The sequence below is a fragment of the Zonotrichia leucophrys genome, chromosome 1, assembly GCF_028769735.1.
Source record: "Zonotrichia leucophrys gambelii isolate GWCS_2022_RI chromosome 1, RI_Zleu_2.0, whole genome shotgun sequence".
In the NCBI taxonomy this organism is placed as follows: Eukaryota; Metazoa; Chordata; class Aves; order Passeriformes; family Passerellidae; genus Zonotrichia; species Zonotrichia leucophrys.
In genome coordinates this window covers 92,986,667-93,013,311 of record NC_088169.1, presented here as the reverse complement: position 1 = coordinate 93,013,311, position 26,645 = coordinate 92,986,667, and the positions used below count along the sequence as shown (strand labels likewise).

Sequence of the window (26,645 nt, the reverse complement as noted above, 5' to 3'; positions counted from 1 at the left end):
ATTCAAACAAGCCAGGTTTGCCACTGGCACAGGCATCAAAATGGCCTGCCATCAAGCAAAATAAAATTGTTAATAGCAGCAACACTTACAGGAAAAAAAGAACAAAAGGGATGTGTGCACTGAAAAAGAAGTGGACCTACAGTTTTGTTGCTTCTCAATTGACTGACAGCTTAACACCATTCACTAGAGTTGCAGAAACACTGCCTGGTTTGCAGCAGAACTGATCAAGGTTATAAGTTTGTATTATGGAGGATTTTATGGAACTACAGTGAGATGCTTTTTCTTTAGTACACAGGCTCCTGGACTTGGGCTCTGAATGCGGTTTGCTGTGATGTACAAGAACAGACCTTAGGCAGCATTTGCTTTTTGTGGGGTGACTAATTGGAGATGCATGCATGTTATGTTTATAATAACAGTAGCTCAGCTGTCTGATTCTGGTCAGTTCTGCCAATTCATATAGGTTTTTTTGCAGAAGTTTGAAAATCCTGCTCTTTCAAGTAATGAGAACTGAGAATGGAAGAGATTTCCTCTTTGGAAAGATCTTTATAGGCCGCTGTCTTGGGTAACTCTGCAATATTGGGGGGAAAAAATCCCCATGGGTGACTATTGCGTATCTGGTTCACGCATAAGTGCTTTTAAACCTAGGCTATTTTTTTCTGATTTTTAACTGAAAATAGTGAGCCTGATTGCAGTATAGGGACAGTCCTTTGCAGATTCATGCCCTTTGGAGGACTAGTGATGTTATTTCCCAAAAGCAGATTAAAATTTTCTAAAGTTACTATGTGTAGAGACTATCAGACAACAGACAGTTGTCTTCTATTATGCTATTTTGGTGTGTTGGTAACACATGCAGCCATTTGAGTGCAAACACCTGTCCTTCCCATGAGTGCAATAAGATTTATTCCAAAATGCTCAGATTTTCATGGGTGTTCCCTCCACAAAAGGGAACAGCTGGTCAGTCACCCCAGCAAGTATTGAAATAAGCCTGACTGGCCTTTAAATGCACATTGAACATCAGCTGCTGCATATCTGCATTGTGGAAAAGCTGCCACATGTCGTGTGCCTAAAGGCTCATAGTTCCTGCTTCTGACATACGTGGGGCAGGCAGGTTATTTTGTGGCACAGAACAAAACACCAGCTTCCTTCTTTTGCCTCATTACCAGGGAGACTGCACACTGGACCCGCTGATCCAGATTTTGCAGTGTTGCATGCATGGCAAATTCCTAATCTTTACTAATATGTTTGGATATGCTTTTAATGGACAGTGACAAGAAGGGGCATAATATGAAAGTGATGATAGTCCCAATCCTAGCATAAACTGGTGAGAGATGTGCATAAAACAATGTAAGGAAGGCATTAATACCTTCTAAGTTTATACCAAAGCTTACAGGAAGCTCACTGTCTTTACTGAGGAGGGTGGGGCCAGAGTCCCGGTCCCAGAATGAGGCCCCAGAATATCTGGGATGCTGTGGGCCGAGTCTTGCTGTTAGAGACAGCAGTTCGTCGTTTTAAACTGGAAAGTGACTTCATCCTTTCAAACTGCCTTCCACCTCCGGGCTGATGCTCTGAACATTTGGCTGTGTTTCTGGCAAGAGATGATCTGTTGCAGTACTGGTTTTGTAGAGCATTCAAGAGACACAAAAGCTTTTAAAGTAATCTTGACTCTGCTCTTGTGTTTTTAAGGGCTTGCTTGCTGGTATGCAAGGAGACTTCCTCCACTAACTTCCAAGGTGGTCTCCCAGGTAGGGGATGGTTCAGTCCTATGGTACAGAATCCTTGTGTACAGAATTCATGCTGTAGTCCTGAAACATGAGGATTTGCCTCTTCAGTCTGGGAAAGGACTGGTGCACTGCTTCTTGAGGTGATATCAGTCCAGTGTTTGAACCCCTTGCCTTCACCTAAAGGTGGAGTTTGAAGCTTCGAGGGAGTGTAAATAATGACCTTAGAGTCATGGTACTAGACTGGAGCACAAGCCCTTCTATCACAGCATTCATTTTTGCTCTGGTCCCACTGCTGAGTGATAGCAGTTGGTAGTTGCAGGTCTGCAGCTCTGATCAGAAAGAGAAACTCTGCCCTGTCCTGTTCTGCCTAAGAGGCAGCAGGGTCCTGACAAGACATCTTGCTCAGAGCTTTGAAATCCTTTATTTTCATGTTATCTAAGCATTGACACAAAACACAAACAACTTCTTTGACAGTAAAACACAGCATATGGTTGACTGGGCTGCTGGAGCATTGGCTGTCTTATGTTTATACCCAGTCAAAACCAAAAATACTTCTTTAGACTATATTGAACAGGTTTCTTTTTTCAAGATGATGAAGTGGTTCCCAGAATAGGCACTACATGGAAAATATCAAAATACCTTCAGCTCAGTTTCATCACACAAAATTTCCACAGCTTAATGTACCTTCTATCATGTATATTAGAAGTGAAAAAAATCTGGAAAACCCCAGACTACCCCAGACTGTTACTTCCAACTGACATTGATAGGGACTTACTCAACCTAGCAGTAACAATGAATGTAAATACATTTTTGAGATTCCTTGAAAAATCTGTCTATTGGAGACAAGTAGATATTTATTTGAGTAACCATTCTTTTAGTGGGTGCAACCGAAGGCACAGGAAGCCAACGGCAATGACTGCAGTGCTGCTGTGATGTTTACACATCATGAGCCACTGCTGTATGTTCTTCAATTCTGATAAAAGGCTGTGCAGGAGAAATAATTTGGAAACCCATGACAGCTGAGTAGTCTCTCCCTATTTCACCCATTAGTCCTCTAAGTCAAGAGCTGTAAATGTTCAGTGCTAGCTGCAGTCCTTGTATTCTCACATGTGGCACCAGGCTGCCAAATGATATGGCAGCTTGAGGGAGGGTCTTTTCTCATTATCTCTTTCAGAGACTGATATTTTTGCTGGATTTTTTTCCTGGGTACTTGTTCTGACAGTTTTCATCTCAGTAGCCTGCCCTTATCTATTCCTTCTTAACTGCTGGATAAATCTGTTCATTCTCACACATAGCTCTCTAACATAATTCTTCTGCCACTGTCAGCAGGCAGAGGAGAAATAGAAAACAAAAATCACTGAGTTAACAATCAGTTCTTATGCACAAAGCAATGTCAGAAGAGAAATGGCTGTGGTCTCACCTCTGCATTGTACTCCAAATTGGTGCAATCAGTATCACCATGTGTTAACCATGCTTTAATGGGTATTCTCTTCCTTCTCCTCCCTTCCAGCCTCTTTCCTTTTATCCCACCAAGAAATTATTTCTTCTTATGGGGCAATTCTGTTACAAAATGTTACCCTGCAGGGAGCATGGTCAGAATAGCAGTGTTCCTCCTTTATCTAGTTGGAAGGCTGCTTCCAGAGATGTTTAGTCTTCAGAGGCCATACCTTTGTGCAGACCCATCTCAAGTCATCTCTCAAGATGACTAAATTTTAACTTCCCTCTGCCCTTGGCATTCGATAACTTGGGCCAGAATACAAAATGTATTTTATATACAGAGTATAAAATGTATTTTGTTTCATGTCTTTCTGGTTTCTACAGGCCAAATCAATGTCTTTCAAACTTTCTTTTTAATATTAAAGAAGCTAAAAAAAGATACCATTCAACCACAAACTTGAGAAATCCTCTGGGAGGTTTTATGACAGTCTTTCTCTCAGAGTTTGTGTTAGACAGAGCTACTAACAGCTCTGTCTAGGCCTTTGGAAAGTGGCCAGCAGATAAAGCTTTCAGAAGGAAAGACGAAGGTATTTAATTTTAAAGGAAAACATGCTTAGTATGTTTAACAAAGAAGGCACTGCTTTGGAGAATGGATGTGTGCTTTTGATAGATGTTTCAATCTCAGCTTTTATCTTGCAGGATGTTTGTGTGAATTTGGGAAAATCATATTTTGGTGAACAAGTGCAACCTGTGTATGTTCAGGTCATCACACCTGGCTGCACGGCCTCACAATGCAGGTGTGCTGAACCAGGAGGCTGCGTGGGTGCCAGTCACCTGAGCAGCCTTGCCAGAGAAATGGCATGGTGGGGAACAGAGATCCATGGATAATTCAGTGGTGATTAGGTGAATGTGTGTGTTATGTGACACTTTCTGTTCCTCCTTCTTCTTGTAAGTGTTCCTACAATTCTGGATCCCCTTAGTACACAACAGAAACTGCCAGTTCTTTTTTGACTCTTGCAACACCCCACTAAAAGGCACAGTAGCTGCATCCTGATGGGCATATTAATCTTTTCCCTTTGCAAGGTCTCAGCAGTGTCCCATCCACTGCTGTCCTGCCCTTCCCCACATTACCTGTGTGGATCATCCCTTTGGATGTGAGCTTGTGTAAGTATCACACTGGAGTGGTCAGGACTGGTGGCAAACACAAATTAGCACTGGGAGGTGACAGACTGTGGCGTAAGAGTCAAGCTGTGGCTTGTATGTGGCAGATATCTGAAATGCAAGAGTGGCTACTGATGCCTTGGTTTGGGACCGACTACGAAGGAAAAGCAGCTCTGTATCCTCTCCCTTACTGCCCATGCTGTTGTCCACAAAAGTCAGATTCATTACCTGGTGTGCAACAACCCAGTAACTACACAATCAAGACAGACATTATTTATTTATTTTAGAGTTGTGCAAGCCTGGGTGTTCTGTGGTATTCCACAGATCAAGCACACCAACTACCAAAGCATTTTACTATCTACACATTTTAGCAAACAAAGGAATTTGTGTTCATTGGCTAGAAGTTACATAGTTCTCTTATAAATTAGTATTCTGTCTTCCATTGGTTAATTGTCTCACTTTTCAAGACTGGACGCTGTCTTCTACCTACGCTCAGTCTTCTACTGGAGTCAGTGGATTTCTGTGGTCAGTGGTACCTGACTTGGTGGTCACCATCTCCCCCTACCAAAATTAACTTTTACCCTGTTGGAGCTATTTTAACACAATTGCTGACCTGGCTTTATTATCTTCTTCCTTATCTTGGCAGTTCTGCCAGATGTCCTTGTGGCCTGTAAATTCTACATTCTTTGTGTCCAGTATCAGTGCACATTCTTCTTTCCAAGACTTGTTACTACCTCCCCAGGTCTGAGATCACTGAAGCATGTCAAGCATGGACAACACTTGGAGCTCGTTAGTCACTCTCTATTTCACAAACTAAATATCCCTTCTTGTTGTTTAGGCTTGAAAGTATAAAAGATCAAGCATCAGAGCACATATTTTTGCAGCAATACCAAGGGCCGGCCCTGCTGGGCCGCGGCCATGAAACCGTGACATTAATGATCCCGGTGATGGTGACTGTGCTGTGTCCGTGTAGCCACCGCTACAATGAACTGATTATCTGTTTTCCCCACTGGCTGAGTAGGAAGAACGAGGTTTAGGTTTTGGCCAGCACTTTCAGGGTGGAGCCCAGCGCTGGCCGGGCCGAGGGCGTCACTCGCTGCTCCTGCCGACCGCGGCGGGAGCCGGCTGCTCTCGCCTCACGACGCCATTTTTCCTCCCCGCTGCCAGCTCCCTCCTTCCCCTTGGGGCTCATTCAGTACCGAGTGTCCCTGGAAAATGTCACTTTCGCCTCGCCACAGTGTGACAGCCACACATGCCCTGGGGTGAGGGCCAGGAAGAGGCGGGGTAGGCGGAGGCAGCAGGCTCCCCCCATCCGTCCCGGCAGGCCGCGGGCCGGGAAGGGGCGGGCGCGCATTCCCGGAACCAGCCGTGCTCGCACTGCCGCCGCCGGCCCGTTCTCCCCGCGGCTGAGGGAGCCGGGAACTGCCCGCCATGTCCTCGATGGCCGCCGCCAGCTGTGACGGCAAGGGCGCGGGGGAGGCGCAGGAAGGGAAGAAGCCGCTGAAGGCCTGCTGCGCCTGCCCCGAGACCAAGAAGGCGAGGGACGCCTGGTAGGGACCCGGCCCCGAGCACCCGCGGCCCCTCCGCGCCCGGGCGTTCCACCCTCCTGCCCCGCCGGCATTGCCTTCCTTCCCGGGGTTTGTGCCACCGTGCGCCGGGCATGCTGGGGGCACTCCCCATCCCGGACGGGGGTGCTGGAGCGTCCGAGGGAGGAGGGAGAGTGTGGAGAAGGAGAGGAAACTGTCTTTAAAGGATTATTTAGAAATTAGGAGTTTAAAACCTCATAGCCCGTGTTTAAAACAGGTTTCAAAGATCAGCTTTTAATGCTGCTTGTAAATCTTCACTATTGTTGATTGTAGCAACACGTACGAGCAGGTGATAACTTCTTTATTGTTCACCTGAGTAAAATTACATTCTCTTTTCAATAAAGAAAAATACTCTGGTTTTTTTGAGTCTCAGAGGATGACATTTCCCAGAGAAGTTCAAAATTCGACAGTGGCCTATATAGCTGCATTGGTAATTATAGGCTTAGTCATGATCATAAGACCTATAAAATGGTATGAAGTGCACCCTTCAAATGGAGCTCCTTTGTCTTTGACAGCCAATCTTTAAAAAACTTTAATCTGATGACCAAGTTGTCTTTTTTTTTACTTTGCTGGCGGTATGGATGGTATTTGGCAGGTGGCATAATACTGAACAGTGTTTTTGGTAAATTTAGGGGAGGATGTCTAATTACACAGTAGAGTGAGGGTGACTCCAGGGTGCCCTAAGAAAAGGGTGGTAGGATGGATGTTACTGCTCCGATGGAGTTGCCCTGGGCAGCCAGGGGATGTGTCCATGCTCTTTGTAATAAAACCCAAGAAGAAAACTAGACAGCTCTGACATTCAGTCAAAAGAAAGTCTGAACTGCTTTTGTGGTATACATGATATACCAACAATGATAGGCTCTTACTTGCATAGATTAGTTACATCAAAAGTTACCATATGTGGTGAATCATTTTTTTGACAATAGCTGGACAGGTGTTGTGTTTTGTTTTGCTTTTTGCTTCAGGGTCCTTAAATTGCAACTGAAGCTGGATTAAATTATCATTTACTAGTTAACCTGTTCTGTATTGTTCTCTTACTGGAGAAATTCTGTTGCTTCCCTACTGAATAATTTGAAACTGGCCAGCTCAGCATACTTGATGGTGTGACAGCCTTGTGTTGTATAACCAATCCCCATCCAGACATGCCCAGAATAGACCCTGGCCTGTTAACAGGAAGTTCTGTTCTGCCTGCTGTCAGAGTTTTAGGTGCACAGCTCCAGACTTGGGTAACTTTTTGGGATAGTTTTATGTTGTCCAAAACAGCACTACCCTGGACAGGATAGGGAAAAAAATATCTCTGGATCCTAATAGGGATTTTTAATAGTCCCCAACAGTTCGTCAGTTCTGTTTCTTTATTAAAAATAAGTGAACATTTTATTGCTGAACCCTGGAAATCTTTTTGTTTTGCAGCATTATTGAGAAGGGAGAAGAAAATTGTGGGCACTTAATTGAAGCTCACAAAGAGTGTATGAGAGCTCTGGGCTTCAAGATATGAGTGAGATGAGCAGGACTGAGTGGGGTGAGTACAGCCTTCAGCACCTCTGCCTCTGAAGTGCCCTGGCCCCTCAGCTGGTGTCCCTGGAAGGCCCAGAGTAGTGTTTGTGATGGTGTTGCCCTTATGAGAGAGAAGGCAGAGCAATTCTCATTGACACTGCAGCCAACATTGCTGTCCTGTGAGGGTGGTGAAGCCCTTGGCAGCACACAGCCTCTGTGAGTCACCCTTCAGCAGTAGAGAATGGTGCTGCCTCTGTTGTCTGCTAAGAGATTCAAACCTCAGTTTAGATTTCTGGTGCTAGGACACGTGGGAGTTGGTTTTTGTGGGTTTGTGCTGGGGTTTTTTTGTTGATTGTTGAACTGTTGCTCAATATCCAGTGGAAATCCATGTTTTGTGAAGCTGTGTTTCCTTTCTCTTCTAGATGATGTCTTTGGTGTGACTGTTCTGGAAAGCTGCAAAATAAATTATTTCTGCAAGTTAATTGAAAGAGCAAATATAAACAAAGAATCTATTTATGAAGAGTCTTTAATGATAGAGTATGCATCACATCTGTAGCTTTTCCACTGTTTGCTCTTGACCACTGCTATAGAAAATATATTTTTTCCTCTTAATAAAAGGCTGAAAATGACCAGTGTTCCTGACTTCTGTTTCTTTTTAAGTAGAGAAATGACAGTGCCCTCCTTACTGAAAACAGTGTGCTGCAGGAATGAGAGAATGAGAAAAGCCTGCTTAATCATTAACATAGGAACTCTTTCTTCCTAATGGTTACTGTGGTGGTTTGATTGAACAGAGAGGGCTTTGCTGGGTTTTCCCACTGATGCAAATTGTGAAATCATGCTAGTAGCATTGCACACTTGCAGCTTTCAGCAGTCGTGCTGAAGCTTGCAGTGCTGTTTGTGACAGTAGCTGTAACTATGTTTGTACAAAGGTGACCACAGTCTTATGAAATGAACTTCCTTAGAGTCAAAACTGTATTTGATTTCCCCATGTTTTAATTCTTCTGAGATGTTTGAATACCATTACCCGAGCTTCATTCTTTGTAATGAAAAATTAGGTACTTCCCATCTCAAACTCGCTTGAGCCGGTAGTTCTTCAACAGAAAGGGAGCAGAGGACTGCTCCCTGTCACTGCAAGTGACTTGTATGTACAGGTTACTTGCCTGAAAATAGAGCTTTTTCTTGTGCTCAGTTTTTGTTGTGTTGGTCTTGTGCTATGCATGCATGGACTTATGTTTTCTGGCTTTTTTCACTTGTATGAGATTATAGTGTTGTATGAGATGGTAGTTGTTGCTTTTGATTCCTTCTTACAACCTAGAGAAACATCAGGTGCAATTTCTGGGTTGTTACAGGTGGGGCTTTTCTGGCTTCATCGTATGTAATTGTGCAATCCTAATGTTACTCCTCCTGTGGTGAGTTGACTTTCCTGAATATGGTATCGCTAATTACTTTTTCTCCTGATGAGTTTTCTCTTCAGAAGCTGTGAGACAGAGTAAGGATCCATCCTGAATTAGGTGAAGTGTCTAACAATGGTGAAAAGTCTGTGAGGCCAAAGCTGAAAGAAAAACTCGCATGCCGAGACAGCAAAGAGACAGAAAAAGAAAAACAGAAAAGACCACGAGGTCAATTTGCCCCGACCTAGAAATTCCTTTGATAAAGAAGAACTAGTGCTAAATGTCATGAAAAATGAATATGTATGAACTTATTGTGAAACTGTATGCATATGCATTTGGAAGGGGGATAAAAGGAGGTCTGAAATTTTCAGGAGTACACATGCCTTTTGAGGAGAATTTTCTCTGTGTGCGTCCGGTGCCGTAAATAAACATACCGAGCTTTACAACTTTTATAAAGTTGTGAGGTTTCTTCTTTTCTCCGCAAAACAACTGAAGAGACAAAATCTGTGCTTTGTCTTGATTTTTCTTCTGGCTTTGGTCTGCTGCAGGGATGAGTCCAGTCATGATTGTTTCTCTGCCTGCTGGGCCCCATGTATCCTGAGGTAGCAGTGGTTTTTGGCTGTGAATGTTTAGTATGTGACACTTGGTGCTGCCCCTGCTGAGACTCACAAATTGCATGAGGAGAGTTTAGACTCTTCCTCTGGGAGTGTTTTCTGAAGGTCCTGTCTTGAGGCAAGAGTGGTGTCCACGCTGGCTTTCAGCCTCAGAGTAGGGATGCAGGTGTGGCTCTGGCAGAAAGCATTCAAGGCTGCCTGTGGCACTGTAGCTTTTGAGGAGCAGGACCTGGTGCTCTTCTTGGTGTTTATTATTGTCTTGAGGTAGGAACCTGAATAAGGTCATTCCTTGTTGAACCACTGTGTGTCAGAGCATGAACTGAGGAGAATGCTAAAAGGTGGATGAGCACCAGCTTTGTGGTAGCATGGTCTGGGTAAACTGCGAAAATGGTGCCACAGAATAGAGCAGAGCAGGAAGTGGCCAAGTGAGAGTGGAGTGCTGCTTATATCAGGTCAAGAAAAGAAAAAACCACATTCCTGCACAATTTTACACAAATTCTATTCACTTAAAAATTTGGATGTTTAGACCTCCATGAGGGTAAAAGCATGTCAAGTACTTCAGAAAGTTTTTGGAAATGTGTGGGATGCTGATGTACCTGTGTGCAGCAGGTACAGAAAGGATACTGGACAACTCTACACTTAAAGCAACAATGGGAGAACCTTGTAGTCAAATTAAATTCCTTGCTGAGTGGCTTCATTTCTTACTATGGTATTCCTGTGGGGTGGATTCAGGACTTCATTCAGGGAGTGGGAGTTCTGTGTTAATAGTTACTGATGGTGTTGATGACAGACATGGCCCTGCACAGGGTGGTGGGTACCTTGAGGGTGTGTAGCACACACAGCAGTAGCAGGAAACTTGACTAAACTATAGAGTAGCACAGCTAGATACAGTACATACCATCTTTGAACCTTTGTAATTCACTGTGAGCTAGTCTGGAGTAAGCTTGAGACCTTTCCCAGCAGTTGTAAATCAAATGTGTATATTTTGGAGCTACAGTGTTTATTCATGTGTAAGTAACAGTTCTGCAGACTAATTCCAGCAATACACTATATAATAAATCAAGAGGTGTTTGATTATGCCCTCTCTGACTTCAAGCTACCAAGGTCTTAGTGTCCTCAACACAGGTGATTGAACTGGTTTTCAGCTGAAGGGATCAATAGTGAACCTGATGACTTCCTAAAGGATGGGCAAAATAACCAGTCATGCAGCTGCTGTGAGATTTGGGACTGATAATCTCTGTGTTGTGTGGCTCTCAAGGACAGAGGATTTATTTGCCAAACATAGTGCAGGCTGTACCTGTGTTGCATCATCACATGCAGCTAAATATTAAGTGCTACTGGTTGAGTCCATTTTAAGTGGGGAAATAGTGAAGTACCTGTTTCCACGCTGCCTGTTTCAGTGCTGAAAAGCTTGACGTGTCTGTTTTTCACAAACACATTTTGTAGTAATGCTTACGTGTGTACTTCCAGGGAAGGGTGTTAATGTTGCTCAGGTGTTTTCTATGAACTTGCCATCTTCATTCCAAATGGTTTTCAGCTTTGGTATTTGATTCAATCCCTTTCCTTCTGAATCAGTATTGGCTTTTGAGCATTTGTCTTGGATGAACCAGTGTCCCTGGATGAAGGGCATTTAATCCAAAGCAAGGCATGAAAATAAAATGTCTCTGTGGTAATAAGAGGGTTTTTTACTTTTGCTGAGTAGAAAACTGAAAGTGCTGTGAAGATGATCTGTATGGCCATGGTACTGTCAAGGGAGAAAGGAAGATTTAGTCTTTGTGGTTCAATCACTTTACAAGTCTTCCTTTTAGAAATTTGAGTGAAAACACTAAGTTAATCTCTAGTGTGTGCTCCGAGATCTACCTTATAAAGTGCTGTATCATTCTCTCTACAATGTCACATTGACACCCAGCAGAAAAGTTGTGTTGTTTCTAATGAGAGCTTTGTGCTGCTATTGCCGTGGGTTGAAAGCTTCCTGTCTGCCTTTCGCAGAGAAATCACAACAGGTCATCCTCACCCACGGTGCTGGCTTCAGCATCACTGCAACACCACTATTTATGTCCTAGAAGATGTCAGATGAAGGCTTTTCTTGTCCTAATGAGTCATTAACACAGTTATTTTTTACTCAGGAATTTACCTAACAGAAGAATGAAATTACTAACTTCCTTTTTTTCCACTTTCTTTGATGCGCCTGCAAAAGGGTTTTGGTAGTATTAAAAGGTAGGAGAAAATGCAATGGTGCTTCTCAGGATGCTTCCTCTAATGTAGTTCTAAATTTCTTCTCATAGCAGTTCAGTTTTGTCTCACAGATCTTATGTAAACTATCTTTCTCTTAAGTGTTCACAATCTTGATATCCCAACTCCCCATTTTATCAGATGTCAGCCTATCTTGGAGAGAAGGCTCCTTACAGATTTTTTGCAGAGGCCTAAAGGTACACAAGTTGTTGTCAGGATCATATAGCGACTATATGGCAATGGTATGAAAAACAGAGCCTGGATCCCAAGATTTTTTTATTGTGGTGCTTTTTTAGCTATAAGATCATCTGTCCTGCTTTGGAGAGAAGGTTGAGAGAAAGTTCTTCATTTCCCCATAACTCTTGCAGATGGGTGTTCTTCTGCTTCAGTAGCTAGGATTTATTTCTTCACTTAGTTAAGGGGCCTCTGAAGACCAGGTTCACTGTTTTTTTCACTTTGTCCTTAACAGAAAGCACCTTTCTGAATGGACTGTGCTCACCCTGTGCAAAGCTTAATTTGTCTTCTTTCCTTCCCACGGGTCAGCCTGCCAGGATGGCTCTTAGGAACCATGCAGCTCTGTATTGCACGTGGCCTCATCATTGCAGAAATAAGATTGTGCTGGCCAAAACCACAATGGATTCTTGAAGGTTGTCATAAAGCATTACTGCAGCCTTGCCTGGGAGACAGTGTTATTCCAGAGCACTGTTAGTTAGGAGAGGCAATCAGTGTGTCTTTAACTGAATGGTGCCAATGGGAATGGCATGTTAGGCAGGGCAGCTGCAAGCTCGGCCTGAAACACGACTACCCTTGAAACCCTATCTCTACCCCACTGACCCGTGCAGGCTGACTTCACACTGGGATGGGAGACCACGTGGGTTGCGTCAGTGCCTGAAATGTAATTGCATCCTGGCAGTGGGGCAGATCCTGCCTGTGTGACTGATAATGTGTTACTTGAAGCAGGGGAGGAATTGCATTTACGCATGTTTTGTGTAGCTGACCATGGAGGACTGACCTCAAAGGCTCCCTCTTGTGCCTCTGTCCTGGGTTACCTGAGTGGGAAGTGTTGGCTGTCCTCATTGGGCTAAATGAAGGTCTCAAGCAGGTTCTAAGTAGCTATTAGAAAAATGAGAATGTGAGATGATGTTTCTCAAGGGTGCTTCCCCACAGAGCCTGTAATCCCTCAACTAGGATTTCCCCACAAAATGTGCTTCCAAGTGTTACATGCTCACAAAGCTTTTGGCAGGCTGGATAGTGTCATCTTCATGATAGATGAAACTGGGTGCCAGATGTTTGTTTGCTCTAGTTTTATCCCTTGCATTCACAGTTCTCTGGCTGTGCAAAGCTTTTCCTTATGCCCGTTGATCTAAAACACCCCATGAGAGGAAGCTCGCTGGAGTAAGGGGAGGCTGTAACGGACCTGGAGAGTATTAATTGAGAGCCAGCCTCTCTTCTTTTGCCAAGCCCCTGCCACGGTTATGAACCACAGTGGGAAAAGGGGGTGACCTTTTTCCTTTTTTGTGCTGGGTGAAAGTCACTCTCTTGCAGGAGTGCAGAGCAGTGGAGAGCCTGATGTGTGACTGGAGCTCGCCGCGATAAGCTGGTTGTTTTCCCTTCTCCTTTCCCCTCCTCGCGCTGTGCTGGGCTTATCTGGCCGCCTGAGTTATGTTAAGTAGCGGGTGCATGCTTGCTCTCTGTTCTCCTCGCTGCTTTTGCTCCTTGGATTTCAATTCCAAACATGGTTATCCATTTGGGGTCTCTCTCCGTTCCACTGCCAAGAGATACACATTCCACACTCATCACCAGCTCCCTCTGCTGCTCTCTCACGGTCGCTATTCCATTTGCTGCAGCGCGGGCGAGACAGGCAGTGCAAGGAGATCTCTGTCCCGTCTGTGAGTTTTCCAGCTAATGGCCTCGACTCTTTTTCTGACTGAGCTCTTTTGGCCTCACATTTGCCAGCTTCTTTTCTCACTGTTGTGGCTAAGAAGGGGACCAGCCGACACTTTGTGAGCCACAAAGAGGAGAAGCGAACGCTTTTGGAATTTTTTGGGTGCAAAAACATTCGGCAGCACTTTTTTAGCATGTTACTTTGAAACACTGCTGTGGGACCAGACGGTGCACAAAAGGAAGAGGAGGAGGAACAGCTACCCAGCAGCTCTGCTTTCCAACCTCTGCAGCACCCTTTGTGTATGACAATTCATTTTGAGCACAGGACGGCTGGGGAGGGTGGGGAGTGGGGCAGGATGAGCGCAAACAGCCCCTCCTGGGACCAGGCTGTTCTCCAGCCTCCGGTGTGTGATGCTTGGAAGGAGATTACAGAGGAAGCAGCCTACCAGCTGGCCAGCTGCATTGTCCTCCTGGGTTACATGGGGGGAAGTGGCATCTTTGGGTCTCTCTATATCTTTGGCCTCCTGGCCCCAGGCTACTTCTGCTACGCTCTGTGGGGCTGGCTCAGTGCTTGTGGGCTGGACATCTTCATCTGGAACATGCTGCTGGTCCTCGCCTGCTTGCTTCAGCTGGCTCACCTGGCGTACCGGCTCCGCAGAAACACCATCCCAGAAGAGTTTGACCTCCTCTACAAGACCATGTACCTGCCCTTGCAGGTGCCCCTGGAAGTCTACAAGGAAATTGTGAAGTGCTGTGAGGAGCAGGTGCAGTCGCTAGTCAGAGACCAGAATTATGCAGTGGAGGGCAAGACGCCCATCGACCGCCTCTCGCTGCTGCTGTCTGGCAGGTAAAGGCTCCCCCATCTCTGAACAAAGTCTGACAGCAAACTGCTGTGGCTTTTTGTTGTATTATCACCCTCTGTAGAAACTGGGGTGAGGAATGTTTCCTTCCTCTGATAAGGATCTGAGATATGCATCAGTTTGCTGGGGAAGAGGGAAATTTGCTTTTTGGGACGTTAGTTTTGTTTTGTTTTTCTAACTTAAGAGTATTTCAGGGAATGGTTTGCGGACTCAAGCTGCGGGCAAGGAAGTGGAGCTCAGCCTTACCTGTGATACCTTTGATGAATCCTTACCCCTTTGTCTGTCATTTTGAAGTGATCTTAATTCTGATGGGAGCAGACTGGCTGTGAGAATGTGTTTCTCAAGGCAGGAGAGCAGTGTGTCTGACCTGGGGGTACCAGGCACACCTCTGTGATGTGAAGAGCTGTGTGCTGAGTGTGCTGAGGCCTCAGTTCACCTGCTCTCCCTAGCCAGCCATGTTCAGGGAGAAGTTCCTGTTCCCAACACCCCAACCCTCAGGGCTTTGACATTTTTCACTTTGAGCACCATTTCCTCAAAAGAGAGAGTATTTTCCTGTGGTGGATCCTGCCTAATCAGGTGTCTTTCTTTCCCTGTGCTATCAAGCATTTATGATACTCCTTCTTCTTGACCACCAAGGAGAACCTCAGGGACCTCTAGAGAGTGACACTGGAGATTTGATTGAGTGATCAAGTAGTGGCATTTGTTCACCTGAGATTTGCTGCCTTTAGCAGCATATCCACTTAACAATTTGCAAAATCCAGATGCGTACAAATAGCAATAGTTTTGGCTTCCAGTCTGCTGCCAAAAACTTAGCACTAATGTTACATAAGAATGGGAAAGGAAGAAGACCTCTAAATAGTAGCAGTGCTGAGCTGCAGGAGGTGTGTCCCACAAGGATTTTCCTTTGGGAATACAAAGCATCACCTGGGGCTCCTGTTTTACTGCACTGGCCAATCCTCTCTGGTGAGGGAGTTTGCAAAGAAGAATGACTGACCTTCCTTTTTTTGGTGTTGATCCCTTTTCTAAGATGTGTTAAGAGCACCCTGGGTCTACCAGGATATTGAATGGCAAAGCACTGGAGATAAATTTGGTATGTGTGTTTCCAGTAGTGCTTCACCTTACCAAACATCTCTGGTGAGCAGCTGGCTCTGAGGTTTACTGAATCAGTAAATAATATTGCTGGGGAAGAGTCTGTGCTGTCTTGACCTGCACTGGATAATGTGATGCTACCTCTGTGGGCGTGAGAGTGCTGCAGCAGACAGTAAGATGGTGATGGTAGGTAGTTGTTGGGCTCTCTTTTGCAGTGGGAAGTATGCATCTTGGCTGGTAAAGGATGCTCCATGGAGGTGGGAATGGATTTACTTTTCCTAGTACCCACTCTATTGCCTTGTGAGGTCCTTGCTGACCCTGCAGAGAATTGCTGTTATGGTGCTTTTTCTTAAACTGAGCAAGTGGGGTCTTGGAAATGCAGAATATGCCTGGATTAGGAAATATGCCTTACAATCCATGACCCTTGCAGGCAGCATTACCAGGTGATTAGAAGCCAGAGGTGAACAGAGTCTTTTAACTCCTGAAGGCAAGAATTGCCTTTGTGCATCATACAGCAGGGGTACACGGTGACAGGAGAGCAAGAGGCCCCAAGTCTGGTGATACAGAGCTATGAATAGAACTCCAGAGTGCCCAGGCATTGTCCTTGCTTCAGGCCCGTGCAGGTCCTTCTCTGTTCCCACAGCAGAGCTCAGTGCACGTTTGACCTTGACCCTGGCAGGCAATTGTAGCAGAAGTAGGCCAAAGGGATACTCAGAAGGCCAAGAGAAAGGGAGCGTTAGTGTGCAGCAAACTATGAGCTCTCAGGGTGATCTGTGAGGAACCATGGGCAGTGGGATTTTGGGGGATCCAGAGTGTAGTGACTTCCCAGTACCAAGACTGGGAATGCCCTCATACAATCCTGGAGACAGGAAGGAGATACAAGTACGAAGAGCCACAGGCTGGCTTAGAAGTACCTAGAAAGCAGCAGTCCTGTGGGCTGACAAGTCCTGGGTTAGGCCCAAGCATTGCACCTGTGAGGGCTGCCTTTGTAGCAAGGAACAGAACACAGATGGAGTATGGGGAAATGGCAGCAAATCCCACAGAGAAAGGAGGGATAGCCTCATCACTAAAGCACCTGCAGCTGTCCCAAGAGGGTATGAGACATCTGTGAGACAAGTATTTCTTTCCTCCCTGGTGGGACACACTGTTGGAGCTATCAGATTTATGTGACATCTGTTTTGTGGCCTAAGCCTGTCTGTCTCACCTGTCCTCTGCAGGATCCGAGTGTGCCAGGATGGACAATTCCTTCACTACGTCTTTCCATACCAGTTCCTGGACTCTCCAGAATGGGAGTCGCTGCGACCTTCTGAGGAAGGAACTTTCCAGGTAACCACAGCTCAGCTTCACTCCTTGGTGCTTTGCTGCACATCTGAGAAGGAGGTAGAGAGGCCTCATTGTGCATTCAAAGCTGACCAGGAATACTTTACTCCCCTTCCTGGTGGTTTAGCCAGCACAAGATTGTGTGATCAGCTGTTTAACCTTTTTTCCTTCCTTGTTCTGAAGACCTCAGGACATGCTCCTACTATCTGCTGATAGCAAGGAGGGTGCTATCCCTGTTTATCAGGGAATGGAGGTGTCAGACTGCCAGCTCTCTTCCCTAACAGTGTTCTCCAGTACCTGTACTGCAAATACAGTACCCTGTATTTGCCCTGCATGCTGCTAGCAGGGGGCATTGTCCTAGAATCAGGATGGCAGCCGTGGCAATGTGCAGCAGTGATGTAAATCCACAAACATCCTGTCCCTCACAGAAGTTTCTGATGGTCATGTGTTTTGGGTGGAGAAGCACAAAGGATGATTCACACCCGAATATGGTTCTTTCTGAGCAGAAAGATCCCCTGCTGAGAGGCCAGACCAATTCTCATTTGCAGTAACTGAAAGGATTTTGGCCTTGCTGTCAACACCCCACAGTGTATCTTGGCTTTCTTTCTGGAAAAGATTACTTAAGCCTACATCTCCCTGTCTTTAATGCACATCTCAGGATGGCCTGATACCTGTCAGGATGTCAATGCTCATTATGTCAATTAGGGCATATGAGGAGGGATCTTGCTAATCCCTTGGGAGCATGGGAGGGTCATGAGGGAATGATGCTTTCTCATGAGGGTAGGTAGCCCCAAGCAAACTTGGTTAAACCAGGGCAGCTCTCCAAATCTGTTTTTCTAGGGTCTGAATTTGGCTCATGTGTGAAAGGTTCATGGTGATTGCTCCTGAAAACAGTGCCATCACCAGTGATTATGGTGGTAGGAGATAGCTGGCTATGTGACTGTGGCACAGGGCTACAGACAGTGAGCAGAAATAGGGATGTTGGAGCAAGGTAATGAAGTAGAAAAGGCAACAACAGCATGGCTGTGCTAGGGCTGGTGTATCTCATGTTTTGCACAGGTCTTCAATCTGGCAGCAGACTGCTGCTAGCTCCTGGGCTGTATTTGCCCAAGAATCCAGCAGAGAGAGTGATGGGCTACGGGCAGGGAAATAGCTGACTGCAATGGCTGACTGCAGGCATGCAACCTGCAAAGACATCCACAGCATTTTCTGAGCTGATTTCTGTGGACATGAATGTTCCCAGACCTCCTGAGGCTCTTCACCTGTGGTGCATGAGACAGCCTGGGAGCAGGCTGGGGCCAGGCTGCACCAGCCCTGCCAGCACCACGCTCTGGCACATCTCCTGCTCTGCAGGACAGGGCTGGTCAGTGAGGTCAGCCGTGCCTGGCATCAGGATGGGGAGCTAGAGCCCTAGGCAGGGAAGGCCATATGCTGGAAATGCCTAAACCCCAGTGTGCTTACAGAGGAGCATGAAGAAGTAGCTGCTGTGTGAGACCAGCAGTCACCAGGTGTCACTTGACCAGTCCATGTATCTGGAAGGACCTTACTCTTGGTGGCCATGCTAACCATGGTGATGTGCTGCTTTTGGCAGCTGTTTAATACACTAGTCTCTCTCACCCAAGTAGCTAATAAAACTCTGTAACTTCTCTCAACCTTGTCTTAGCAACACAATAATTTGGTTTAAAAAGTGCATGTTGGACTCTGAGTCTTTGCTGGAGGAAGGTGTGGAAGGTTTTTCTTGCCTGAAGTTTTTCTTGCCCCATTGCTCTCTGGATTGAATAAATTCAATTCTGAGCCCACTGAAAAATGGCAGAAGCATGACTTAGTCTACGAGAATAGCTGCCTTCCTTGAGCTTCTGCTTTGGCTGATTGCTTCCCACAGGACTGTTGGGTCCCAGTGCCTGAAGGAGTTTGGTTTCAGGGCTGGCACTTTCCCCCAGAAGGCTGAATTACAGGCTCTTGCTGATGCCGGAGCACTTGTGTCAGGGGGGACTCAGGGTGAAATCTGTCTTGCTGTCCTTGTTGGGTGGCAGGTTTGCTTGTTGCATCTCAATCCCTCACAAGAAGGGATCACTTTTGATCACTGCACCAGAGGTTGGTTAGGAAAATGAGAATCCGATCATTTCAATTTCTGCGTGACCCTTCTTTTTGCTTGCCTGGCCTGGGAAAGTTCTCAGGTTTTATCTCCTATATTTCTTTCATCAGACAGCTGTTTGCAGGGCAATGGCATCAAATATCAAACCCAAGGACACACACACGCAGCCAAGCCATGTTCAGCTTCCCAGTGGCCCTCTGCCATGGCGGCTGACCAAGGAGACCCCTGGGCACAGAGTGAAAGGGAGCCCCCGGGATATTTTGGTTCCGGCACTTGTTCGCATGCCAGTGTCTCCATTACACTCGGATGTTCTTCTTTGGCCCAGGGCAGCTTGACCCTTCCTGCATTTCTTGTCTTTATTATTATTATTATTATTTGTTATAATACATACTATATAATAAGTATGTATTACATACTATATACTATATATAGTATAGTATAATACTATTAGTATACTAGTATACTAGTATAATACATACTATATAATAAGTAAGTATTACATACTATATAATGTTTTTGACTGAAATTGTTCTTGTCCTACACTTAGGGGGAAAAAGGTCTCTCTTTGCACTGGCAAAACCAGCAGGAAAATGAAATGTTCTCTAAAATCAATCTGATAAATCCTTGTGAGTTTTCTACATATACATGAACACAATAAAACCTTTCATTTCTTCTCTGACTGAGCTGTGCTGCAACGTCCTTCAGGGCCATTCAGCCCTACAGAGTCTAGCAGAACTGCTGAGACAGGATGTCCCTCAGGCACAGGATGACCAGGGAAGCCTTTCAGGTGGCTCTTCCAACACTCAGGGCCTTCTTGGAGCAGGGCCTGTGGGTGTCTGCAATCCAGCAGCACATTGGGTTAGCAACCTCCCCCAGGGCTCCTTGCTGGAAACTCAGGCTGGCTGGGCAGGCAAAAATAGCCTCCTCTGTAGCATTTCTGAGGGATAGGGATGTCTGTGCTGCCCTGTTCATTTCAGCTTCATCCCTCAGATGTCGATAGGGAGCATCATCTGAAAGCAGGAGGGTGAATCATAGCCATCCATGTGGCTGGGTTAAATGAGGACGTGCTACTGATTGCATAGAAAAATGGGGTCTTTGCCTTCTTAGGAGAGGAAACAGCAGCAGGTAAGACTTTATCCAGTCATTCAACCAGGACAATCTGGCTCTCCAGCCCTACCATCTCCAAGGGGGATAGTATTCAAAGGGGCTGAGGGCACTCCCTGTGTGAGTGAAGCACATGGCTCCAAGGTGGGTGACCCCGCCCAGGCACTGGGATTTATTCCACTCACTCCCTGCCCCACAGGTGACGCTGACAGCCGAGACCGACTGCAGCTACATCACCTGGCCGAGGAAGAAGCTGTATCTCCTCCTGAGGAAGGACCGCTACATCGCCCGCCTCTTCTCCTCCCATCTGGGCTATGACATCTCGGAGAAGCTCTACTCCCTCAACGAGAAGCTCTTCGCCAAGTTTGGCCTTCGCTTCGACATCCGCCTGCCCAGCCTCTACCACGTCCTTGGGCCGGCCTCCTCGGAGGGGGAGTCGGAGGACTGTGAGGAGCTGCTGCCGGGCCCTGGCCAGGCCGGCGTCTCTGAGGCGCCGCCGCAGCCGCCGCCGCCGCCACCGCCGGCCCCGCGCCCGCGGGCGTCCCGGCCCGACAGTGATCTGCTGGGTGAGGACTCCACCAGTCTTGTCTTGGAAGATTTTGCTGAGTTGCCGGGGTCTTTTATGGACTATGTGAGCGAAGGGGAGTATATGAAGTGAGGGCACTCCTGGCACGGGCACACCTCACCCTGTGTGGGACCCTCGAGTAAGTACCCACTTGCAGAGCAAGTCTTTCCCGTGGTGCATCTGCCTGGACAGAGCACTGGACCCCCTTTGCCGTGGGTTTGCACCTCTGCGGTGTTTTTTGGCCCGCTGCCCCAAGGAATGCCAGAAGGTGGGCTCAAGCTATGTGGTTTTCCTAAGGAAAAGCAGCAGGGCAGAGGCTTGACTCCGGGCACCAGCTGTGCTGTGGGGTAGAAGGGTCAGTAACCCGGCCATAGAAAGCTCTTTCCTGCCCAGTTCTCTCCCCATCCCTGAAGAGAGGCAGAAACACTGACATGGTGTCCAGGCTGGCAGGTGGTACACAGGTGATCACAGAGACCATGAGGTAGAGCAATGCCAGGAGATACTCCAGTATCTATTGAGCTGAGCAAGGGCTCTGCAGGTGAGAAAGCCCACATCCAGGAGATGCCAACAGGACTAGAAACAGCTCCAGGATTTATAGCAGATTGGTAGCAAGGAATTGCTATAAACCCTGCAAGTATTCAGTCCGGGCAAGGGGACAAAGCTCAGAGTCCTTCCTCTCCCTGCCCACCACAGCTCATCCCAGCATTTGATCTTTCCTCCTTGTTTCTGCTGAGATTCTGATCTCTGCCAGATCAGGAAGATGTTGAAAAGTCTGCCCTGGGTGGTATAGGTCTTTCCTCCGGTCACCCTAGGTGGACTGACAGGCTAAGCATTGTTTTAAGATGCCTCAAACTCTGCTTTGTGGGAATGAGATGCTCTCTTCCAAAATGCCAGCTAATTACTCCACAAGGGAAAAGCATTCTTGTGCCTGGTGGCTGTTGGGGCAGAAGAACAATGCAGGCAAACAGAAATAGATGGGAGAGTGGCTTGGGCTTGAAATTCAAATCCAAGTGGCCAAGAGAGAAATTCCAGCCTGAGCTACTTTTAGCCAGCCGCTGCATGCCAGCTGCTACACACCAGCTGCAGACTCCAAAATGTGCATTCCTGCTGCCGCCCACAGTAGCCCAGCTGCCAGGCCCCAAGCTTGGGACTGGGATTTCTGTCCTAGAAGTGACCCCTGCATGTGTCTCAGTTGGGTCTGCACAGCAGGAAGTTGCAGGGCTGGGCTGCAGCTGGGGTGGCTGCCTTCCATCAGGCAGCCTTGAACACAGCAACGTTGCACCCTGCTCTTCTCTGTGCCTGCTTGGGTCTGATTCTACATCTGCTGTGACAGGGAGCATTGGCTCCTGGCATGAGCCCTGACAAGTCTGCAGTATTCTTCATATTACCTGGGATATGAAGAAAGTGACCAGGGAAAGAACAAATGTATTTGTTTGTGGCTGAATCAGACAAAGAGTTAGCAAGAGTTTTGATTAGGGTTTTGTTGTTGGGGTTGTTTGGTTTTGTGTAGTTGGTTGTTGTTTCCTTTTTTAGGAGGCAGAGAGAGGAAAAAAAAATCCATATTTGTTCTAGGAATGTGAAGCCCTTGGTTTTGCTGGTAGGCTGCTGGAGATACAAAATTGCAGCTTTTTCAGTCCTTACTTGGAGAGGCAAGAACACTGAATCACTTATGAGGCATCCTTCATCCTTGCTGTCGGAGTGTCTGTGAAAACTGCAATCACAAGTGAATGCAAGTGGTGTTGTGAACACAGCAAAGTCACTTTGCCTGTGCTTTGATTCTATTTTGCCTTCTCAGAAGGAGGATATCCATTCCAGATCACTGGTAGAATTTTCCTGGTTGATCAAGCTCAATAAAACCAGAATTTCAAATGCAATAAAAAAGGAAGAAGGCAAGTAACATTGTAGCTTTTTTGGAAAATTCCCACCCATTTTTGGCAGTGAGGCAATACGGTGAACATACACACAAGGGTGTGTGTGTGTGTGTTGGGCAAAACTTTGCTGCACATCAAAAGGCTATTCTTTCTTTCACACAGTCCTGTTGTGAGCTGGAAGCTCTTGTCTTTCTAGATCTTATGGCAGAGACAAGAGTGCTGCTATTGGCAGCAGAGACCTGCAGTAAAAGCCAGGTTTGGCTTGTATTTGAGGTGGGAGAGGAAGATGATCTTCCATGTCTGTCAGTCTAGAGACAATAGACACTGTGGTGTTTGAATTTTTAAGGTAATTAGACAAGGAATCCAAAACTCTGTTTATTGTTCTCATAGTGGTGGAATGAGAACTTCCCTGTTACCCTACTTGGCACTTGTGTGTCCTAACCACATCACATCCCATCACATCCCACATCACATCCCAGTGGCACAGCAGCAGTTGTCACATCTGGACAATATTCCACAGTGACTTGAGTGCCTCACCACAAAAACTAGTGATACAGGGGAGCTGCAGGTTTTCACTCTGTCTAAAAACTTGTCACAGCTCAGCAAATAATCTGGGCGGGTCTGCCAAGGCTCAGGTAAAGCACTTTCCTAACTTTTTCCTACATCTGTAATAAACAGGGAAATCCCCTGCAGTGTCATTCTTCAAAGTAAGTCCCTGAGGTCAGAGCTCCCCTGGGGCTTTCCCCTGGTCTGTGCTCCCATCTCCTTTCCCACTAACTCCCAATGTGGGTAATCACCTTGCAGCTCTCTAAATTCCCCCTGCTGAAGTGCTTCTGTGGGTGATGTTCTTTTTCCTTTTCTGTCACTCCAGCAGCCACCTTGCAACACTGCTGTTCAGGAGGGCAATTCTTGAATGCCCAAAGTGCTACAAAGGTCATACACAAGAAAACATTCATGGAAGATATATTGGCCCACTATTCATGTCAGCTAGTTCCTTGAAAGCATTTCTAGCCTGCTTATGAGAAAGGTGGACAATGATATCCACTGATGAGCACCTTCATTCTCTAAGGAGGATGCTGCTTGTTCAAAGAGGCAGGTTCAAAGGTTCTGTTCACTACTTGCTTTAACAGTATAGTATAGCTCAGTGCTCCAGAGGAAACTAAGCTTTATTCCTTGCCAGGAAATTTAAACAACCAAGAGCCACCTGCTTTTTCTCCTGTTCATACTACATTTTTTCTAGTTTGTTGCTATCAAGTGCTTGCAGGATGTGTAGCTGTTGCTACCTTTTTTTTTACAATTACATCTTGGGGCTGCCTTTCTATTTGGTGGGTGGATGGATGCTTGATGGTCTGCAACTTGGTATCTAAGTTAGTAGTTAACGTTTTGTACATGCTTTGAGAGCAAAAGCAAAGGAGCTGTGGGCTTTGTTTAACCAATATCATAGAAGCTTTGTGGAAGGGTTTGTTTTTGCCATCTCAGAATGGGTGCATAACCCTGTTTCCTGATTTATCAGTTATTGAGAAATTACATAGTTTTGCAGTTTTGCACTGTCATTTAGGAGAGGAGGGGAGAAGAACAGGTAATGGTGGGCTCCATGAGGTTTGTGTCTTGAAAAAGTTTGAAAGTATGGTAGTAATGGTGTGCTCTCTTTCTCCCTCTCTCTCCCTCCCCCCTCTGTTCCCTGTTCCCCTTTTCCTCCCTCCTCCACTGCATTCCTTCTGCAGCCTCTGAAAACCATCTCCAGAGCTCTCACCCTCTCTGCAAAGGACGAGCCCCTCTGGCTCCCACTCAGACCCCCGAACTCTAGGGAACAACAGGCTGCTTTCATCCTGGAGCCCCTCCAAGGGAGCAGATGCTCACACAGGTTTTTGACCAGAGACACTCTTTAGCATGCAGAGACGTCTGCCAGCAGATATCTACACTCAGGAGCACATGAAGCACATGCTTAGGACTGCAGTGTGACACTCCAGCACCTCCCACCCCATGGCTGTTCACCAGAGCTGCCTTCCCCAGCGTGCTTCCACGGTCTGTTTTCTAGTCCTGCCTCTCTGAGGTTGTCAGCAGCTCTGTCACCAAAGTGCACCAAAATCCTGCAAGCAATACCAGCCTGCTTGCAGAATCTGTGTTCCTTTTGATTCAATGATTCCCATTAAAGTCAGAGATGAAACTACTGGTGTTTGAGGATTTGAAGAGGGAGAAAACAGCTGGAGGGAGGGAGGGAGGGAGGATTTGAAGAGGGAGATCACTTGAGGTGATCTCAAGGCACAGAGTGGATAGGGCAAGGGGAAATGGGCCTGACAGCTTTGGTAAAAGGCTTGCAATGGAGAGTTTGATGATATGCATCTTGCTGGGCATCCACTCTAGTAAGATCAGAAATTACTTTTCCAGGAGTTAGAATTTCTCATTTATGACACAACTTCTCAAAGAAGCTGGTGAAAAAAGACTTCTGGTTGGTTGTTTGCATTGATTCTTGAAATAAGAAAGAGGAGGAATTGAGATTGGGAACAGGTGTAGGAAAGAACCCTTTTTTAATGTGCTCAAGGTGGGTGTGACCTCAGAGTGCACAAACATCAAATGAAGAAAGTAATGGATACAAAACATCTGTGAAGAGAGCAGCTGTTGGTAGGAAGGACAATGCCTTAATGAAAATAGTGTAGAGATGGAAGGCCTCTTCCAAGCTCAGCTGCAACAGCTTTTGTCTCCTGAGCTTCCCCAGCCATTTTCTCAGTCAGAGAATTAGAAGTACCTGTGGAAGAATCCTCTGTCTCACAGAGCCTGGTGCAATCAAGTTGAGTTGGTGCAATCAAGTTGAGCAGTGGAGAGCCTCTCCAGAGCAGGTATTCAGGGAAAGAGCAAGATATGTTGGTCCTTCCCTCAGCACAGGGAAGGGTGTCCTTCAGTGCCTCATGGCACAGACATGATGGGGCACAGCCATTCTGCCTGTGGGGCTGGCTTTGTGCAAGCCCTGGGCTGATGGAGGCAGCCCCACCTGCCCTGCCCTGCCCTGCTCACACAGGGGCTGTGGCCCAGCCTCTGGTTTGGCCTGTCTCACAAGTCTCAGCTGGGCAAAACCTGTGCCCTTGGGATCTGGCACTCTTGCCAAGGGCCTCTGGAATGGCGGGTATGTGGGATCTGTACTCAGCTCCTTGCACTGCTCGCCTTTGCTGCCACACCAGGGCGGGAGAATGGGGCTGCCCCAGGCCTGGGAATCATCCTGCTCATGGTTGTTACCATGCTCTGTCAATACTTTGGTGCTTCAGCCTGACCCCACTGCCGTTCACAGCTCAGAAATGTCTGCAGCAGATTGACATGGGAGCTGTCAGGGTCTCTTCTGCAAAGGAGCTGAAATGTGCAGTGGAACTGGGTCCATCTGTCGAGGTGCTTTATGCACCTGCCTGAAGCAGTGGACCAGGCTGGGCTGAATTACACACTGCCTTTCACAGGTGTCTGCTGAGTTTATACTCCAGTCTTCAACAAGAAGATCCCAGGAAACTCTTCAATCATGGAGCCAGCTAACCTGGATCTCTCTCAGGTTGTCAGAGTCCAGCTCTATCCCTTCCAAGTGTGTGTTGGAAATGGTGTTTGTTAGCTGTCCTTCTAAACAGTCATAAGGCAGGGCCCAAAATCTTGGATGTGAACTGAAAGCAGGAGCTAATCCTGCTGTGACACTGTCTAGTGGAGCAGGAGTGACAGCTCATGGCAAATGACTTGAGACAATTCTTCAATGCTTTTAGCATGTCCCTCATCCCTGATCATGGAATTCCTGGTGCACTTTTCTGTCTCTCAGTGAAGCCAGTACAGGGAACCAGAGAAAATGGTCAACAGAAGATGTGATTTGTGGTCAGAAATTATGAAAGACTTGTCACCTCTTTAATTTGCATATGTATCGTGGTGTGAAAAAGGTGTGGGTGTGTTGTTTCTGTGGTCATGCATCCACTGTAATCTTTCACCAATTATTTCCACACTTCAACTACTTTTTCAGGTCTGAACAGCTGTGCTGAGCTCCTGGGATTCATTTGTGGTAGGTGGCCCTGTGGCTACAGTGCTCCATTCTCCTACTACCTTCTATTCTGGGCAGATGGTGAAAGCAGTGCAAAATTGGATGTGAGAGCTCTGTGCTGCTCCTGGTGCCTGCTTCACTTCATGTGAGCTTCAGAGAGATTTATGTGCTGTGAAATCAATAGGGTCTCCCTCTGAAAGCAGCTTGTAGACGGGATTAGT

General features: G+C 46.5%; 2 protein-coding genes across 3 annotated transcripts; both read left to right on the top strand.

Annotated features, from left to right (window-relative positions):
* The first annotated feature begins 5,643 nt into the window (after positions 1-5,643).
* LOC135452446 (cytochrome c oxidase copper chaperone) lies at positions 5,644-8,028 on the top strand. Its single transcript, XM_064722499.1, has 3 exons — positions 5,644-5,869; positions 7,316-7,424; positions 7,822-8,028. The coding sequence occupies exons 1-2, from the start codon at positions 5,751-5,753 to the stop codon at positions 7,398-7,400; spliced, it is 204 nt and encodes a 67-aa protein (XP_064578569.1). The 5' UTR covers positions 5,644-5,750; the 3' UTR covers positions 7,401-7,424; positions 7,822-8,028.
* Positions 8,029-9,350: 1,322 nt separating this feature from the next.
* Positions 9,351-24,577, top strand: POPDC2 (popeye domain containing 2). 2 transcript variants are annotated; one of them, XM_064722488.1, is made up of 4 exons: positions 9,351-14,367; positions 16,687-16,795; positions 20,188-20,554; positions 24,149-24,577. In XM_064722488.1, the coding sequence occupies exons 1-4, from the start codon at positions 13,823-13,825 to the stop codon at positions 24,229-24,231; spliced, it is 1,104 nt and encodes a 367-aa protein (XP_064578558.1). In that variant the 5' UTR covers positions 9,351-13,822; the 3' UTR covers positions 24,232-24,577. The 2 variants fall into 2 exon arrangements, with proteins under 2 accessions (XP_064578558.1, XP_064578550.1); XM_064722480.1 differs by having other exon boundaries at positions 20,188-20,692.
* The last annotated feature ends 2,068 nt before the right edge of the window (positions 24,578-26,645 follow it).

What these genes read in the sequence shown, in the direction of transcription:
- LOC135452446 (XM_064722499.1), top strand. Translation starts at nt 5,751, where the DNA reads ATGTCCTCGATGGCCGCCGCCAGCTGTGACGGCAAGGGCGCGGGGGAG. An exon ending in AAGAAGGCGAGGGACGCCTG is followed by an intron (nt 5,870 to 7,315) that starts GTAGGGACCCGG and finishes TTTGTTTTGCAG; the next exon opens with CATTATTGAGAAGGGAGAAG.
- POPDC2 (XM_064722480.1), top strand. Translation starts at nt 13,823, where the DNA reads ATGACAATTCATTTTGAGCACAGGACGGCTGGGGAGGGTGGGGAGTGG. An exon ending in TCGCTGCTGCTGTCTGGCAG is followed by an intron (nt 14,368 to 16,686) that starts GTAAAGGCTCCC and finishes TGTCCTCTGCAG; the next exon opens with GATCCGAGTGTGCCAGGATG. An exon ending in CTGAGGAAGGAACTTTCCAG is followed by an intron (nt 16,796 to 20,187) that starts GTAACCACAGCT and finishes CCTGCCCCACAG; the next exon opens with GTGACGCTGACAGCCGAGAC.